The 17,506-nt window shown below is 40.7% G+C and overlaps 1 protein-coding gene across 3 annotated transcripts in view; it reads left to right on the plus strand.

The window, feature by feature from the left end:
• Positions 1 to 17,506, plus strand: part of CHID1 (chitinase domain containing 1) — a 276,364-nt gene that overhangs the window by 146,226 nt on the left and 112,632 nt on the right. Inside the window, exon 11 of one of the 3 annotated variants that reach the window (XM_072118165.1) lies at positions 5,847 to 6,033. The exons of the other annotated variants lie outside the window; for them this stretch is intronic. Coding sequence (XP_071974266.1) covers positions 5,847 to 5,889 — 43 coding nt within the window. The 3' untranslated portion in view covers positions 5,890 to 6,033. Of the gene's footprint in view, positions 1 to 5,846; positions 6,034 to 17,506 lie in introns of those variants that run through there. 3 annotated transcript variants of the gene reach the window in all.

Below are 17,506 nucleotides of genomic sequence, written 5' to 3' on the forward strand. Positions count from 1 at the left end.
CTTCCCAGGCTAGTAGGAAATCTGTAGTCACAGCACTTATTACGTGTTCTGCTATTGACAGAACATTTTTGCAGTGGTGTCGTGAACAAGAAACATAGACGGAGACAAATTTGTGCGCTAACGGCTCAGCCATATGTGTAGGATTTTCTGCGACTGCATGTGTTGCACTTCATAATAGGGATCCCAACTTGAATCTTTCTAGCAGGATATTGCTAAATATGGTTCCCGGATGCCGTTCTACATGTCCACATGCAACATATGTGTGAAAATGAGCCCCAAGGCACCATACAGAACCCGTTTTTCCATGACCAGCAGTATCTTATTTCTAGGGGCAGATTTAACCATAAAATAACCCAAGGATGCAAGGACTAAATAGGATTAATAGGATCCTTTCTCTACCATTTGGCGTTGAGCAGTGGATTCAGGTCATCTAACTTTGGGGCCCCAGAGACACTAAATCCTCCGCTCCTCTTCCCCCCTCCTGAAAAAAACAGGGTACTATAGGTTTCTATTGTACAGTTTCAACCCCCAAAACGTGCCCTTTTCTTACATATATCACCATCACATTCGCGCATTCCAGCAAACTCCTTCCTTGTATATTATATTTTTGGTCAGTCGGTGGACAACCGTTTTGGTGTAAAAATTATGAAATGTTGGCTTGCGATCAGTTGTTGTAACTTTTTATCCACTTATGCCACCCTAATGGAAGGTGTACGGGGAGGAGACGGGCAAGGCATGGGATTTTCTATAGCTTGCGGGCCGAACCTGGTGTAGAATACACCCTGGTGCATTGGGTGATCGAGTGCTAAAAATATACTAAAATGCTGGGGCATCTAAGTGTATCGGTGTCGAGGAGAATATCGCGAGTTGTTATTAATCTGCTCCTAATGTATAAATATCACTTTTGTGTCAAATTGCATTGGGAAGGGAGAGAAATTAGGATTGTCTCAGAAAAATCACAACCGTTGGCAAATGGCAATAATTATTTCTCTCCCTTCCACATGTAACGTGAAACTCTTACCATACATCTCAGCTTTTTAATATTGACAACTCCGTTGTGGTGCAGCATGCTGTATACATGATTCACGTCCATATTGTTTATGTGGCAATATATTCATTTGTTATGCCTTAATTCATGTTAATAATCCAGCACCCTACTTTTTTTTCTGCGTGCTATTGTTATTGCAGTGTATCTCACTTGTCTGGGCACTTTGTAGCACAATCCTTTCATCAGTTGTGCCGCATTATATTTATAATACATAAGGTATTTTAGTTATGTGGCTTATGTTTTCTGAGGGAAATCATGAATTCGAAATGTGATATTTTTTTTTTTTTTTTTTTAATATATTTGACAGTTTTTCCTCTTAGTTTTTTTTGCTGATTAGTGGGGGCCTGACTGCTGGGATTTTCAGAACGGGGTTCTTTTGGTTTGATAAAATCTCACTAGAGCCCCTTTAATGACTCCATAAATATCGAGAACATGGGTCCTTTGTTCCCCTGTTTGAATAGAACAGTAGTCACCTTCTAGTTGGACTTAGTTGACTGCGTTCATCCAAAGAGGACTAGTCATAGTAAATACTTGTGTTCCCCATAAAAAAACACTCACAAATCATCATCTTTTTAGAAGCTTTATGTTTTGCTTTTTCTCTGTTATTCGACCTTGACATTTCAGAGTAACTTGCAGTAAAATTATTTATCTACAGCAATTTACATTAGGAGCAAAGGATTTATACAAACCTCATCCACCTATCGAAATAAATAGCACCGCAGGGTTTTAATCCACATATATAGATTGTGGAATTAATTCACTGGAGGTTGACGTCCTCGGTCTTCGGTAAAAGAATATTGGTATTTCAGATGGATTGTGCCGAATGGCTGTAGACGAACTCTTGTCTCTGGACCTGAGTCCATCTGCTGAGACCCCAACCAATCTCAAGAAAGGACTCCCAGCAAGTTGTGCTTGACAAAATCTGATACTCCTAAGGTGTTGAATGGAGCAGCATTTCTATGGATTGCTCTGGGTTCCATTCTTGTCATGTGTGGGAGCCCCCACCGATCAGATTTTTATAACCCTATGCAACCCCTTTGAATTTGCAGGAGGAATAATGGTGTATACCAATAGCACAACATAAAAATAATACTAATATTGTTATTCCATGCAGAACTCAAGATCCTTGTAAATTTGATTGCGTGTAAGAATGTTGAAGTTTTAAGAACAATTCCAGTTCTTTTCACAAAGATGTGCCATGGCTGTGTAGTCTTTCACCGAGAAGTTTCCATGTTCTTCCGAGTGACTTCACGGCTCATCCAATTGCCAAATACATTTCCTAATTACAGTTGCAATCAAAGAACAATAAATTTACCACACGTCCTAATCGTTTCCTTACGCTTGGAAAGATTTTAATTGTTCGCATTCCGTCATTGACTGATGGAAGAGTCTTCCTATAGCCTGCTGGTCGATACCTAGGGATTCTGAATTCCCACAACAGCAGTGCCACAATTTATTTCTGGATTGATTGAAAGGAATGATTCTGGAAATACTTTATCTGGTAATTGCTTTTTAAAGGGGTCATCCAGATAAAATAAGCATGTTCGCTTATGTGTCATCCTAAGCCTAGCTTTGGAAATCGAGACCCCAATGACGAGCTGCTATATCCAGGGGACCTTTGACAATTTAGAACAAATTAATATTAATGGAGTGCACATAGCAGTTATGGTTGTAATTGAAAACCCTTAATAGCTTAAAGGGAACCTGTCAGGTGTTTTTCCACCTATTACTGGCCCCAGCTCAGGAAACATCCTGTGGTGCCCATTACTAATCTTTCTGTTTCTGCAACATCAAGTTTTAAGTTTTCAAAACCTTAATCATATTAACCTTTTTATTACCTAATCAAGAGTGTGGATGCTGCTTCCCATAGTCATGCGGTCATTGGGGCACATTTACTTACCCGGCCCTGCAAAGTTCACAAAAGTGGATTGTCCGACGATCATGCACGCGATTCACTAAGATCGCGCGCCCGATATCCTGCATGTGGCGCTTCACGCTCAGGTCTGACAGAGTTCACCTTCTTCTTCCCGGTGTATATAAGTGCATTTTCTTGTGACACTATTTGAATCGTAAAACCTGCACTCAGTCCGAATCAGTCGGATCGTCCATGGCCCGCCCCCTGATTTCTGTCACATGGAAGCTATAGCTGTGCAAATTCTGAAAACTGTGAACAGTCCGACAAAAGTGCGATCCGCGACCCTTAGTAAATAAGCCCCATTGTGGTAAATCACTCAAACTTTGCCTAGTAGTTTGGGAGAGTCTCACAGGGGCATGCTAAACCACAATACCTTAATGGCCAATTGAAGTTCCCCCCTACCCCCTTAACTAGTTAAAAAGTTGTGCCAAGTTTAGAAGTTATCCCCTCGCAATGCACTATTCCATGCTCTGCCGTAACTTTAAACTGTATTGGCATCCCGAGGATGCTGACACAGATAAAAGCATGCAGGGAGGATGCATCTTCATGGTGCACTGGTTGTTACTTGACAATGCTCTTGATGGGGCAGTATGCATAGGATCCACAATCTGGAATATTCACTTTAACATGACTTACAGGGGTGTATGGGAAGAGGGTTGTGTCTCTGCTGCCTATAACTGATTATTACTGATAACCCAATGGGTATTGAACATCTTATTTTACTAATTTTACTGCATTTAATGACAGTCTTCCCAACTTTACAACAAGAGTTCAGAAGCTTGATCATTAGTGGAAGCCTTTTTTATGGTGGTTTCTAATGCAAAATCTGTATCAGGATCTCGACAATAATGTATTATTTACATTTCTCTTCATATAGGGAACGGTCACCTTCTTGGCACTCTAAGGTTACTGGCCCAGTACATCTACACCACTTTTAAATACCACCCCTGGATAGCGTACAAAGTCATTTAAAAGAAAATATGGGGGAATTTGCAGCAGATACCTAAAACCGTATACAATAAAGCGGCACTGGAAAGTTAGAAAATACATGGCAAACAAAGCAGTATAATCCACACCAGCTTTAGTGGATGGTGAAGGCGTATATACTAGATATCTAGCGGCAGTTACAGGAAAAAAGTCTAGTTGAGGATATTAAGATGCCTAATATCTGGAGATTAGAATCTAATAATGGTAATAATACCTTTGAGGAGAACTCTTTCCTTGTCCCTTGGGAACGCTGTAGAAAGAAGCTCAATAAATAATAAAGCTAGAAACTTGCTAAAGGTCTATCAATTCCTGCAGTCAACTAGAACATGTGGCCAGCAAAATCCAAAGTAAAGGCCATCAGTGCACCTGAGGTGGAAGAGAAAGCTATTGTAGATCACTGGCAGTCATTATAGATGATGGGAAATCGGCTCTGACGGCCTACTTGACACTAATATCTGATCGGCGGAATTGACATGCAGTCCCCCGCACCAATCCTGCTTGGTACAAATATACAGATCTGGAACTTGTGCATAGAAATGAGTTGTAGTCCAGCATATGTGACGTTTAGCTCATCCTACTGTATGTGCTAGAGACCGTCACATATGAACATATCCAACTTGTTTCTATGCACAAGATCAAGTTCTGTATCTATTATGCCAACTATTATTGTTGTGGGCGGCTCGATGTCCATCCCCAACCGATCAGATATTAGTGGCAAGTAGCCCATCAGTAGCTTTGGCAATACTTCTAAAAGGAAACATTTCAGCCCCCCAAAACCAAGATAAGTCTTATATCACTTACAGTACATAATCCAGGCTTACTATTTAATAAAAAAAACTCCCGTAAAATATTCGTTAATGAGGCTGAAGTACCAAAGTTAATGCTACCAAAGCCCCTCATCCCGTGGCTCCAGAATATTACCTACATCCTCTGCTCCATTTTGACTAGGCCCCTCACCTTTTCCTCATCTCCTTCACACAACAATGTTATTGTGCTGTCTCACATGATCTTGCACCTGTGTGATTGATCACGCATGTGCAATGTTAACCCAGAGGAAGCAGATAATGGGTCTTCTATAAAGAGGCTTCCTCTGGGTGTACATGGCACGTGCTTAGAAGAGCGATGTAGCCATTGGACTGTAAGATCAACAGCAAAGCTGGGAGATCTTGTGAGGGAGCTGAGTGAAAGTCGCTTCGCAAAAGGAGTTGGGTGCATGAGGTGCAGCGGGGGCATAGATTGTACATCCCCAAAGCACTTTAGGCATATTTATTTAAAGTTATTTTTTTGTGCGTGGGGGGGGGGGAGGGGGATATAGAAATGTAAAACCTGATTAAAAGGTATGTCTGGGTTATAAACTAAACATGGTACAAAACTGCTGACTTGGTTTGGTGTGCTGAAAACCTTTAAGGTGCAATACTTGGGGCTTTGCCTCACAGAATTTTCATACTTCTAATTCAGTAGCGTTGTTTTGTATGGGATTGATGACAATTTGATACTCGCAATGTGGATATAAACTGCAGCGGCAATGGATTTTTCTTTGTAGCAAATAAATGACATGTCATTTATTGCTTTGGATTGTGGCGCGGAAATCAACCAGTTTGAGCTCAGGCCTGCAAATCAGCCAATTGTGGTTTGTTTTTGATACTTACCGAATGACTGTGGGAAGACCTTAAATTCCACAGCCCCTCTATCGTGGTATAGTTCAAGTCTGCACAGTTCCTCAGTCTCCTCAGAAGGAGGGCTGCAGTGCCCCCAAAGGTCCTGGCTTAGTCCTTATTTTGATAAGTATTTTGAAGAAGCAGACAGTCAAAAAATGGTGATCTTTATTGATGTAAGGGGCAACATTTCGGTGTTGTACACCTTTTTCAAGCTTTTCTATCTATCTCATTTTGGCAGGGTTCCCAAGTGGATAGCGGATTCCTCCCCGGCCTTGAGTTAAGTGAATCTTCTGGGCAGTTGTCCCGCTTTATGATGTGACCATAATCTGAGAAAACACTGAACGCTTCGCAGATATCTTTTTCTATATCAGAATGATATTTTAATGACATTGTACTTCTAGGGAAGCCAGGTTTCTGCTTTATTACTCACTAACCTTGCATTTAGGTTTAATGTTCCTCCTTAATGTTAGTGCAGTCTCCGGGGCTTTCCACAGTCTGGCTACCTGTTCTTTAGGAACAGCTGGTTCCATCTATGTCCCATTCCCTTCTCCGGGGGGAGCAGCCAGGTAATCGGAGCCTCCTGTGCGTGTTTGCTGGAAGCGAGCAGAAGGAGTAAATCTCACCACCAAATTGAGCCATGATTATATTAAAAAAGAGATATGGATTTCAATTACAAGCAGGGGATAGAGGCCGATACGAGACCAGGAAGATTCTGCTCAGCAGGTAGATTCACTTCACTGTTTTCAGATTTAACAAACTGGTTGGACACCGAAAAATATCTTGAAGTTAATAATTATGTGGAACCCCTGGTGTACTGGGCTTTTAATTTTTTTTTTTTTTTTGTATTTTGAAACATTTATGATTTGACATGCATTTTACACACAAAAAAAGTCAGATGGGAACCAGGCAAAGGAACATAAAGATGATGTAGCATATGCTGAAATGGAGGCTCATGGGGTAACAAACAAAAACTCAACAATTACCGCACTCCACTTCCTGTGTCCACTTCCAGAAAAAGTAGGCACATCCTGTAGGCCTAAGCTGTCCTGTAAAGAGTCAATGCTTAATTTGTGTGCCCCCCTTCCCTACCAAACCTCAAAATCTTATTGATGGAGTCCATCAGCTCTTGAAGACATCCATTTTTAATGGAGAAAGTAGAGAGACTAATAATACATTTATAGCAGATTCAGATGAGCAGCTGACAATGGGTAGATAAAATCCACCTTTTTTCTAGTGGCTCTCTACTCAGGATTGTATGGTTGGGCTTCTCTTCTGTTAGATTTCATAGATTGTAAGTTCATGTAAGCAGGGCCATCATTCCCATTGTTACATCTGAACATGTTATTAGGCTACATTCACACTGCCGTTGCCCGCCCGTACCGTACCGGGCAACGGCAGTGTACGGGGAGAGGAGGAGGAGGTGAGCGCAGCTCACCCCCGCCCCTCTCCATAGGAAGTAATGGCGCCCGGCGCCGTACTATGGACAAAGATAGGACAGGTTCTATCTTTTTCCAGGTACGGAGCGGTACGGTGCCGCACGTGCAGAGATTTCCTGAGGGAGACATGCTGACCAGCTGAAGAGAAATTAAGTCCCTTGTTTCTCCTCCCACAGGAATTCTCTACAGCGAGTCATACAGTCTACTACATGGTGTAGTAGAGCTGAGTTAGCTAAGCTGAAGGGAAGACATGTCCCTTGTCTTATAGGAAGCTGGTGGCACCGCTGATCTGGAATGAATGAATATGCATTGATGGTGAGTCAATTTTACAAGGGAATTGTAAAACTTTACAGGCATGAGGCTGCACAATATAAGGATAGTTGTACTGTTGTATAATAGAAGTTTTTTTTATTTTTCATTTTCGTGACAGAAATCCAGTACATACATCATATTGTACAATATGAATGAAGCATCATTTATAAGTGAAAGATACAGACCTTACAAAGGAACAAAAGAAGATGCAAACCCTTTACCAGGCTTTTCCTGTTCCTATATATTGACCCCCTTCTCCTGAAGCCAGTGTGATCTGTACTGATTAAAATAAGTAGGACAGAAAACCCTTTAATGGATTGTTTATAATTGGGTCCCATGCAGAATAATATCGGGTTTTGTCCAATGACATTTCCATAGTCCATGGTGTGGCTAGTGCTGTAGCAGTTTTCAGTTGAATCACATCGTGATCGCTAATGTCCCTTTAAAGGGAACCTGTCATCCGTTTTACTGCACTAAATTACCAGCTCCCACTGGTAGGGTATGAAATGCTGAAATGCCCTTTCTAGATTTCCCTCTTTTATGTTAAATCTGACACCTTACCTATAAAAGTCTCCCTCAAAGCGAGGCAAATAAGACACATTTTTACATGAGAATAGTCAGGTTTACTGGTGGCAGGGGTAGTGTCACTTCAGAAGCACCAATCCTTTGTTCCATAGTACCTTTTGCATCATATTCACCCCTTCACGCTCTGCTCTTGACATGCTGAGGCTGTATGAAGAGGGCATATTACATATTACAACAAACACCCACCACTAACGCCCATGATTGGTGCTAGCACCGATCGCGAGTATTAACTCCTCCGATGCAGCCGGCAGCATTTTAAAGACAGCTGCACGTGGGCGCCGCCATCTTTTTTACTATCGCCACTCCCCAGGAACGGCAGTTGGTTGCCATGACAGCCTTTGGTCTTTGTCATACCCAAGGGTTAAAGTAACTAAAAAATATTATTAAAAAAGTTTAAAAAATAATAAAAAAGCTAAAAATTCAAATCACCACCCTTTCCCTAGAACTGATATAAAATGTAATAAACAGTAAAAATTACAAACATTTTAGCTATCATCCCATCTCAAAGTGCCTGAACTATCAAAATGGTTAGAAGGTTAAAAAAACGGTTATTCCTGGCAGTGAACCCCATAACTGGAAATAGCTCCCAAAGGTCGAAACACTCCTTTTACACTATTTTACATAAAGAAATAATGTAATAAAAAGTGATCAAAAGGTCACACAGTCTTCAAAATGGTAGCAATGAAAATGTCAGCTCATTTCACAAAAATTGACACCTCACCCGGCTCCGTACACCGAAGTATGAAAAAGTTATTAGCGTCAGTAGATTGCGAAACAAATTTTTTTTGTACAGATTCCTTAACATTTTGAAAATCTATTAAAACAGAATAAAACCTATATAAATTTGGTATCACCGTGACCATACCGAACCAAAGAATAGCCCACAAGCGAGTTACGAATTTCACTACATTTGGAATTTTGTTTTCCAGGTTTCCAGTATATGGAATAATGCATAACGTCACTGAGAAGTAAAATTAACTACGCAGAAAATAAGCCCTAACACAGCTCTGTACACAGAAAAGTGAAAAAAGTCATGGATTTTTGAAGGTGGAGAACGAAAAGAAGAACGAAAAAACTTAAAGGAAACCTACCACTTCCGATAGGGCTTCTAAGCAGCAAATATTGTGCACCAGCTCAGGGTGAGCTGGTGCCGGCGCTTATCTTTGTTATGTTCTTAAACGGTTTTAAGGCATTTAAACACTTTATTAATCTTTATATACAAAGTAACTTCATGCGCGCGACCGTGCGTGCACCTGAATAGGAAGTGGTCGCGCCCATGGTGCGCCGAACGCGGACCACGGGTGCTGGGAAGCTACTTTGGATATAAAGATTAATAAAGTGTTTAAATGCCTTAAAACTGTTTAAGAACATAACAAAGTGGTAGGTTTCCAGGGATAATGTCAGCAGAAATTGTCCTAATAAACCACAGTATGTTGTTCTTTCATGACCCAGTATGGTGCCATCGTCCAGAAAATCTACTTTGAAGTGAGATGTAAACTGGTTGTATAAAGTCAAGGAGTTGTCGATCTTAACACTGAAGTCAAGCTCTCTCTTCCGCAGAAAGCCCCCTTCACTGTAATTGATGGCCCTGCAGAGACATCACTAACCAGATCTCCTGAAATCTGATGCATGATGTCAATCACAGAGGAGGAGGTGTTCAGAGTTCCCCACCTTGACTTCAGTGTAAAGCTCTCCGCCTCCTTGACTATATACAACAAATTTACATCTGAGTTCAAAGTTGATTTTCTGGATGATGCAATCACACAGGACCATAGAAGAAACAAAAACTAGAAGGTGTTACACTGCTTGACAATATTCTGGTAGTGGTTTATAAGGCCAATTGCTGATGACAGGTTCCCTTTAAATGGTTAAAGATAAAAATCTCATCTTTCAGATCCCATACTGGACATACAGGCAGTTAAAAAATCGGTGGGAACAGGGTCTTTATCTACAGCTTGTATTTCTAACTATATCTTTAGTGGTCTGTCTCTCTCAACCATAAGCCTTATGTAATCTGAGAGATGACATCCTTATCTTGTTTACGACAAAAATGGGGCTTCTGAAGTGACCCTCCACATGTAACAACTAAACTTGACTCATCTCATGTGAAGATGAGGTGAGAAGAGTCATATTTGTCCTTGGGGAGATTTTTTTTATAGATGAAATATTTCACAAGATATTCTAGAAAGGACACATTTCATTCACTACCTGGTGGTAGTTTAGTGGGGTAAAACCTGGTTCTGCCCCATCCATAATGTCTCTTTGTGTTTGTCATGTGGTTAGAATACAAATGTTGTAGATGCAGTTCCAGTGAAATAGCTGAGTGACACACATAGACTTGTACATCTACCTCTGGCAAAGTGGCGGCACAAGGCCTGCCTGCTGATCCATCTCAGCGGTATTGGAACATACACTATAATAACTTCCAGCTCTTGATTTATTAGATTGGTTAGGCTGAGTTATAATGCGTCTGCTAGAGAGAATGAAAGCCTATCCTGCCAGAGAAGTAAGAGGAAAACAAACACATATATACGTATTTGGTGGCATTTTGTTTGTGCTTGTTTTTTTGTTTTTTTTTAAGAGGGCGAGTGATATATTGTCTACTGTGCGTCAGCCATGTAATCGGCGTGATTAATTGCCTATGGTCCCTGGCCATAGATCAGGAAGGATGTATTGGCTAAACTGTGCTGGTCATAAATACACGTGCTCTCCACTTCACCCCTTCTTGTGCGCATCCGGAGCAGCCTCCTCGTGTAATTATCTTCTATAAAGAGATTACCGGCTTTTCCCATTGAAAAATTGTTCCTTTGTGTCCTATGAAAAATGGCCCCTTTTTATTTGCTGTAATAATGTTGTCATTTTGTCATCTACAAAACACTTATTGTCTTTATCTGTTTGCTTAGGGATGGCATCATTATTTCTCAAACGCTAAAAATGCAATTACGGTGGACGGCAGACGCACCTCACTGGGGTACATCCTGACTTTGCACACAGGAGGGGGGGAAGGGCAAAGACAATTTTTGTATTAGTGGGAAATGGATGTACATTATATAGGATAACAAGCAGTGTAATCCAAAGGGCAGAAAGTCACAAAAGCCACTGATTACAGAGAACATGTCTTCTTATAAAACAGCAATCCTATCTACAGGTAGTATGTTGTAGTGTTAGAGGAGCTGAGCAGACTGTACATAATGCACCATCTGTAGGCAGCATGTTATAGAGCAGGTGGAGCTGGGCAGATTGCACATAGTGTCCTATCTGCAGGCAGCATATTATAGAGCAGGAGGAGCTGAGCAGATTGCACATAGTGTCCTTTCTACAGGCAGCATGTTATAGAGCAGTGATGGTGAACCTTTTAGGGACCGAGTGCCGAAACTCCAAGCAGAAGTCACATATTTTTCACAAAGTGCCAAATTAAAGTAACTTACAGGTTTCAAATGTATTAGCATCCTGAGGACACAAATACAGTAGAAAAAAGGAGTAATTTGGATTATTATTGTAGTTTCCCTCTAGGGTTCCCTTAACAGGATGAATCACAGGTCTGGAAAATGGACTACAATGATAACCAAATCTGTCCAAACCTCCTTGCTCCTCCTGCACTTTATAAGTCACTTTATAATAACGCTGAACGTTGCACGTCCTGGGCTGCTCTTGACTGCAGAAGGACGTCTTAAGTCCTGAATGGTGGCATTTGTGCTAGGTGATGGCCTGGGTGCCCACAGAGAGGGCTCCGAGTGCCACAGGTTCGCCATCACTGTTATAGAGCAATAGATGCTGAACAGTGTTTATGTAGTGTTTCATTGGCAGGCAGCATGTTATAAAGTAGAAGGAACAGAGCCATTTGTAAATAGTGTCCTTTCTACAGGCAGCATGTTATAGAGCAGGAGGAGATCATGATTTAGATAGTATAGTAGCTAGTGGAAGCTGAGTATATTTTACAGCATGTCATTTCTGTAGACAGCATATTACAGAGCAGGAAGAGCTGATCACATTGAAGATGGTATAGAAGCTAGAGGTAGCAGGTTAATCCCACATCATGTCATTAGGCAACCTGAAAATCATGCTTGATGTTCAGGGGGCTGCCCTACAAAGAGGTGTGGTTTTCCTTGTCCCATCCTGGAAAACATTCCCCAAATCCCTTAATGGAGCATCAATGGCTATAAGTCTCCACACGATTGCAAGGCAACCTTAAATGGCAAAGTCTCTGTAAGGAAAATGCTTGCTTCCCAACCAGTATGTCCTATCTTCAGGGATCATGTTATAGAGCAGAGAAGCTGATTACTTTGTAGATAATATAGTCGCTACAGTGTTATAAAGGTCTTGAGTAGATAGGATTACTATTACCCTTATCCTGTATATATAGGCCTGCATAGGGCTACTAATGACACTTGTGAAAGACCAAATATTTACAGTGGCACTCTTTTACGAATGTTTGAAACACCAAGTTCAACCTTTTTAGTTAAAGGGGTTTATCCTCTAAAAATGCTAGGCCCACAGGATAGGTCTAACTTGCCGATCATTGGGGGGACCCCACAAATCACTAGAACAAGGGGTTCGATGGATCCCTTGTCACTTCCTGATATGTGCTGGCTGCCCCATTCATCTCTATTGAGCTGCAATCTCTGTCAGCTCCATAGAGATGAATGGGACAGCCCGGCCATGTGCGGCCGGCTGCTCTGCTCGTATTCGGAGTGACAAGGGGGCCCGAATGGGGTAGATCGTACCTGCCGTTCTCATGATCAAGGGTTCCATCACCCACACCGATCATCACGTTGGGCCCTATCCTGTGGATAGGGCATAACTTGTTTTGTAGGAAAACCCCTTTAATTCTCGGATCCGATTGTTGGATCAGATGTCCACTACATAAAGCTGCTTTCATGTGTCTGGCTTCTCCTATAATAACTCGTCTTATCATAGTGAAAATATAATCTTAGATTTTTACTTTAATGAAAATGAGTGAAATGCGGCAAATATTAGTCTCCTCTCGTCAGCTTTTCATACCAGTCTCCATCAGATCGATGTTGGAGCTTTAAGGAAACAAAAATGACCCAGTTGAAATTCTTTTTTTTTTTTTATTGCCTTTGTTGGAATAGATTTGTACAAAATAATTTCTTTTGAATTGTTTTATGATTGCAAAGGGGGCTGGTGCAGTGTAAGCTCTGCTATTGTAGCCATCAAACCTTTGCAATTGTGGCAGAATGATTATATGGTTGTGGCCATGAAGTTCTTGATAGTTTTTTTTCAAAGCAGAGATTGAGCCTTCTACACGATCTATCACATTTACACTCCGAGATGACAGATACTTACAGTGTTGGGAGCCTTTATAATATAACACACTAAAACAAATCCTGACAGGTTTCTCTTAGCATTACAGAGGGTTATTTCTTTGTCTTGTTTCATTTCACAATGCAGAACATCCAGTATGGACAAGTAAATCTGTGGTGCGTATAGACTCTGACCGATCTGGGGAACGTTCACTAAAATTAGAACAGATCTCTTTAGAAAAGTTGCTGGAAAATGTGGCAAATTAAGAAAAAGATTAAAAGGAACCTGCCACCATTAAACAGGTTCCCACAGAAGTCTTCATAATGTGCACCATTTATATAAAAATACATAGCTTAGATCTACCTAAAATCACATTTTAAAAAAAAGTAGCTGGCACCTTGGCTGAAGGCTGATCAAGTCAAAAGGGGCATGTCCTATTCGGCCAAACCAATGTGTGGCTCTCTAGCTAAGTCTTTCACACCTCCTGTGATTTGGTGAGTCTCCTGGCAGGGTGACAGATAAAGCTAAAATCACCTTTAAAAATGTATCTGATGTATGGATTCTTATACAAAAAAAAAAGCTTTATTGAAGAAAACCAGGTTCCCTTTAAGTAACTAAGGGAACATAGTAAATGGAAACCATTCCAAATAAATGAATATTTGGAGTGACCACCCTTCTTCCAAACAGCATTACTTATTCCATGTAAATATTCAGGCAGCTTTGTAAGGAAGTTTCAAACGCTCAAAAACTAACTACAGATTTTTCTTTGGATGTAAGCTTGATACAAATGCTTGTTCTTCTGGCTCTAAAGGGGGTCACATATTTAATGTGACAACTAGGTGTTGCCAGCTGGGCATGTGATTTCCGGCTACCAGTATCAGACTATGCCAGGACGTGCATATTTGACCTGGTAACACCCATTAAGGATTGGACCATCCACATCTTAGTGAAGTAATAGCAGAACACAGAGTATTAAGGAAAAGAAGCTTTAGAATTGTTGTATTTTGGGAAATGCAATTATTTCCTTAATCAGATGCTGCTCTTTAAATAAATGTAACCTCTGTTCTCGCTCTCCGCAACCAATTTTCTTTAAATATTGGTATCGAGCATTAGAAACAGGGCTGTAGTTTCATACATAACAGTAATAAAGGAAGGTGTCAGCAAGCAGGGTACAAAGGCTATATTAATTTTATCAAGTAGACTGTTCGGCACTCCGTGTAGGGCCTGGATTATTACAGCGAGCTGCGTGGATATTGTCTCTATTTGCATTTTAATCATTTGCAGGTTTTTTTTCTGTTTGCTTTTATCAGATATTTTGACATTTAGCGATTTATTAATTTCACAAAAAGGTTTTTTTTTTTCCTTTTATTATATCGTCCGTGATTAAAATGATCTTTTTTAGTGAGGCTGGTTACGATAAGCTGCTTGCGTAAAGATTTGTTTGATTTGTGGTGGTAAATATATTGAATTACTAACAAAGCAAGATTTCTTGTGTTGTAATATCACTAATAATGATTCATTATGGTGTCAATCATTAGTTTCCATAAAAAATAGATTAGATTGGGCTTAAAGGGGTATTCCCATGCCTATGCAACCAATCCAGATTCATGGGCTGCACCCATTGGACCCACATCTGTAGGCAAAATGTAGGCCTACATTAAACATAGAATAAACTGGAGAGCTTTTAGTGCAAGGTTGGTTTTCTTCAACTCAGCATAGCTTTGGTGATTACCACAATCGCATCAGAGACACTTAGGGTCTCTGCCGGGTCATAACTACAGCGATAGCAGCCATAGCAGCTTCTTTGGGGCCTGCAGTATCATGGGGCCCCGGCATCTGACCTGACATGGAAGTTGTGCACTATTATAGACGTGTTATACTCCACATTGCACAGCATACTATGTGTATAACACTGCAAATCTACAACAGTCGGCAGGTCGGATAATGGAGGAGGGGAGCAGTAGACTGGTAGGACTGGACTGTGTGTGTGTGTATACAATGTTTATATACTGTAATGTATATGTAAATATGTGCATTTTTAACTCACACATGCAAGTATACAAATATATATAATTTTAAGGGGAAATGGGGGTCCCTATCAGAAGTTAGCTATGGGATCCTGCCTCTCTTCGTTATGCCCCTACTGCCTTGTATGGTTTGGGAAGCATGGTCCATATTGTTGCCACTTTTCTTAACCAATGAAAATTCACTTGAACTCTACTGACTGCATAATAATAGTAATACAAAGTATGGCTATGAGTATGGGATTGCCACCAGTTTCTTACAAGATATAAGCCGGATTTATAACAGTGTTCTATGCCAGGCCAGAAACCAGCCTGAGTCCATCAGGTTGGACAAAGGAAGGGAAGGGAGTGGATGAGGAAGGGATGTAAGGGAAACAATTCTATATAAAATAAATGTCTTTGTGATGTAGGTGTAAAAAGGCATCTAGGCCCTTCTTGAAGCTCTCTGCTGTCCCTGCTGTGACCAGCGCCTGAGGCAGGCTATTCCACAGATTCTCAATTCTTACAGTAAAGAAGCCTTGTTTCCTGTGGTGATTAAACCTTATTTTTTCCAGACAGATACAGTGCCCCGTTGTCTTTCAATGTATTTTAACCTGGAACAACTTTCCACCATATTTTTTGTATGGGCCATTCATATATTTATACAAATTAATCATGTCCCCTCATAGTCGTCTCTTTTTGAGAATAAATTAAAGTAATTGTTTTATCTATCATCATAACAGAGACCCTCCATACCACTGAAGAATTTTGTTCTTGTGCATCCTTTCACTTTTGATACATGACAAGATCCTACTGGCTTTAGAGGCAGCTGATTGACATTGCATGCTGTTATTCAATGTATGATCTACTAGTACCCCAGGACCTGTTCATCAAGGGACTCTCTCAGATTTAGGACATATGCTACATGTGGATTATTAGCTTCCAGGTGCATAAACTTACATTTATCCTCATTGAACCTCATTTGCTAAGTTAATGCCCAAACACTCAGTTTGTCCAAGTTACCCTGCAGCCTATGAACATCCTCCATAGACTGTATTACACTACACAGCTTGGTGTCATCTGCAGTAAACATAGTGCGAGTATTCTGTCTTCTGTATAACTAATAAACAAGTTAAATAAAAGTGGATCAAGTACAGAACCCTGGGGTACACCACTTTGGCCACAACTGGATACGATTCTCCTATATGTATAAAGGGGCATATCCTCCATTCATTAGTGTGTCAGGCTTGATCCTGCTGCTACCCCTGTATAATAAGTCCCTGCTTATTATACTATGTGATGTCACTTACTCCTGTATGCAGTCTTTTAGTAATACGTCCAATATTTTCCCCACAATGGGAGTTAAACTTTCCATTTTGACCCTTGGAAATGGAGAACATCTGTCCTTGGATACGGCCGCCACTGCCAGAGAGATTGCACAAAGACACAAATAGTTTTTTAAAAAATATAAAATAGCCGTGAGTTACTGCATGTCCCGCAGCTTACATGTGGTAATGAAAGCTAAATCCAGGTGGTCGGGCAGATCTCAACAGCACTTGTCTTGCCACTGTTGCCTGAGTGTGTAGGTGGTCGTATCCAAGGATAGCTATCTGGTTTCTAAGGGACAACATGGCTACATTTATGGGAAATTATCTTCATATTGGGACATTTTGATAACATTGAAGTAATGTTTGCATGTGGCAGATGAGAATATCCCTATAAAGGAGACCAGTAGCCAGCGACCCCCACTTGCCTCCCAGTAGTGGAAGTACCAATGGTAACTGACCTTATCCACTGATTGTACCACCACCTGTGTTTAGCGTGTTGGACCATTATGTATGTGTTGTCGTTGTGTAAATAGCATTTTGTTGAGTGGGCCCTTTAGGTGATTAAATATCCAATCCAACCTGGGCTGCTCATTTAATTTGACCAAAAAATCCACATGTGTTTTCAGTCTTAAAATTTCTGAAGTACACGTTTTTTTCTTTCTATCTGTTTATACAATTGTAGAAAGAACATCCGGTGCGGCTGATTCATCCTGTAATATACTAGATTGGCTGAATGTAGATCCAATCTAAACTCAATAAATTAAATGTGTACAAGGCTCCTGCACCAGATGGGTTACACCCCAGTGTTCTGTTATTACTGTGCCGCTGTCTCAAATCTTCAGAGAGTCCCTAATGACTGGTACGGTGCCAGGTGACGGGCGCAAGGCGAATGTGGTGCCAATATTTAAAAAATGCTCTAGAACTTTGCCAAACAATTATAGGCCCGTAACATTTAGGGGAAATTACACA

Source organism: Engystomops pustulosus, chromosome 7 (genome assembly GCF_040894005.1).
Source record: "Engystomops pustulosus chromosome 7, aEngPut4.maternal, whole genome shotgun sequence".
NCBI lineage: Eukaryota > Metazoa > Chordata > Amphibia > Anura > Leptodactylidae > Engystomops > Engystomops pustulosus.